The 1,253-nt window shown below is 63.4% G+C and overlaps 1 protein-coding gene across 1 annotated transcript in view; it reads left to right on the forward strand.

Annotated features, from left to right (window-relative positions):
* The window catches only part of LOC104490269 (hepatocyte nuclear factor 1-beta-like), a gene marked incomplete at its 3' end in the record, with an annotated part of 12,143 nt that overhangs the window by 3,014 nt on the left and 7,876 nt on the right, over positions 1-1,253 (forward strand). The window contains exon 5 of the mRNA XM_010132532.1: positions 5-59. Coding sequence (XP_010130834.1) covers positions 5-59 — 55 coding nt within the window. The remainder of the gene's footprint in view (positions 1-4; positions 60-1,253) is intronic.

Below are 1,253 nucleotides of genomic sequence, written 5' to 3' on the forward strand. Positions count from 1 at the left end.
CTCCCACGGCTCCCCCCACCACAACCAGCCCAGCGCTTCACCTCCCAGCAAAATGCCAGGTAAGCTCTTGCCAAGGGTGCTCGGGTGCTGGGGCAGTTGTAGGGCTGGCTCCCTTTTCTGCTGAAGGGGTGCTGAGCTGCTGGGATGTGCGTGGGTAGCCTTGAGGGGGGTGAAGATGGTCCCTGCCACAGCTTCAAGGGGTGGTGCTGGTGGTGTGGAGAGGAGCAAGCGTTGTCGCTGCAGTGTTGTGGCCAGGTGAGCCACGTGGAGGGCGTTGGATTTCCGTCCTGCCGAGGATAAATGGGCGTTTGCTTGATTGGTTTAATTCACTGGAGTCCCGTGCGGGCTGGGCTGGGCAGGGCAAGGCTGTGCCTGGCAGGGTGGGGAGGAGGGCTGCTCTGCGCCTGACACATGAGTGCTGAGCCTTGCGATGCAGCCCACTGGGGAGCACTGGTGTTGGGAGGGGGGTGCATGGGCGATGCTGCAAACCCCATTGGGAGACGTGGCAGCATGCCCTGGCCTCGCTGCGGGGCTGGAACTGGTGCAGGAACAGACTGGGTGCATGGTGCTGCACCATCCCCGTACCAGAATAGGAGGAGGCGGGTGAAAAAGGCTGCTCAGGGGGTGCAGAGCTCACCCCAGCCTCCACCTCTCCACACCACGGCGTGGCCCCGTTGTGCACAGCAAGGAGCAGACCCACCAAAACCTCCTGGGGGATTTAAGCAGGAGATAACACCACTGGGGAGGGGGCTGCGCACCCGGGAAGGCTAATCAGGGCGAGAGGCATTGTTGGGAGAACAATCCCCATTGTCCCCCAACCTGCCCTCTGCAGCCGACGTGCTGGCCCCCGGCACGCAGGAGCGGGTGCTCGCTGGTGGGAGGTCAGCATGGGGGGCTGTACCCCAACTGCCCCGCGTCCCCACTTGTACATGGCACCAGCTCCGGCACAGCCTGGACAGGGAGGCTAAAACCAGCCACCTCTTGGAAATGACCCTGCCTGGCTCGTTACACACACCCAGCTCGTTACAAAGGCAAATTAAATGAAACCCGTGTGGCAGAGAGTCCCTGCGGGAAGGGCAAGGTGCCTGGGGAGAGGAGGCTGAGAGCTGGCGACAGTGCTAGTCCGTGACTGGACACCAGTCCTTGGGCATTAGCAAGCGAGGGCAGCCCCCGGAGTGGTACCCAGGGGGATGCACCAGCCCTGGGTGGGCGCGAAGCATCCGACCACGCTCCCGGCTACCCCACTTTCCCCC

Source organism: Buceros rhinoceros, unplaced genomic scaffold (assembly GCF_000710305.1).
Source record: "Buceros rhinoceros silvestris isolate BGI_N320 unplaced genomic scaffold, ASM71030v1 scaffold20473, whole genome shotgun sequence".
NCBI lineage: Eukaryota > Metazoa > Chordata > Aves > Bucerotiformes > Bucerotidae > Buceros > Buceros rhinoceros.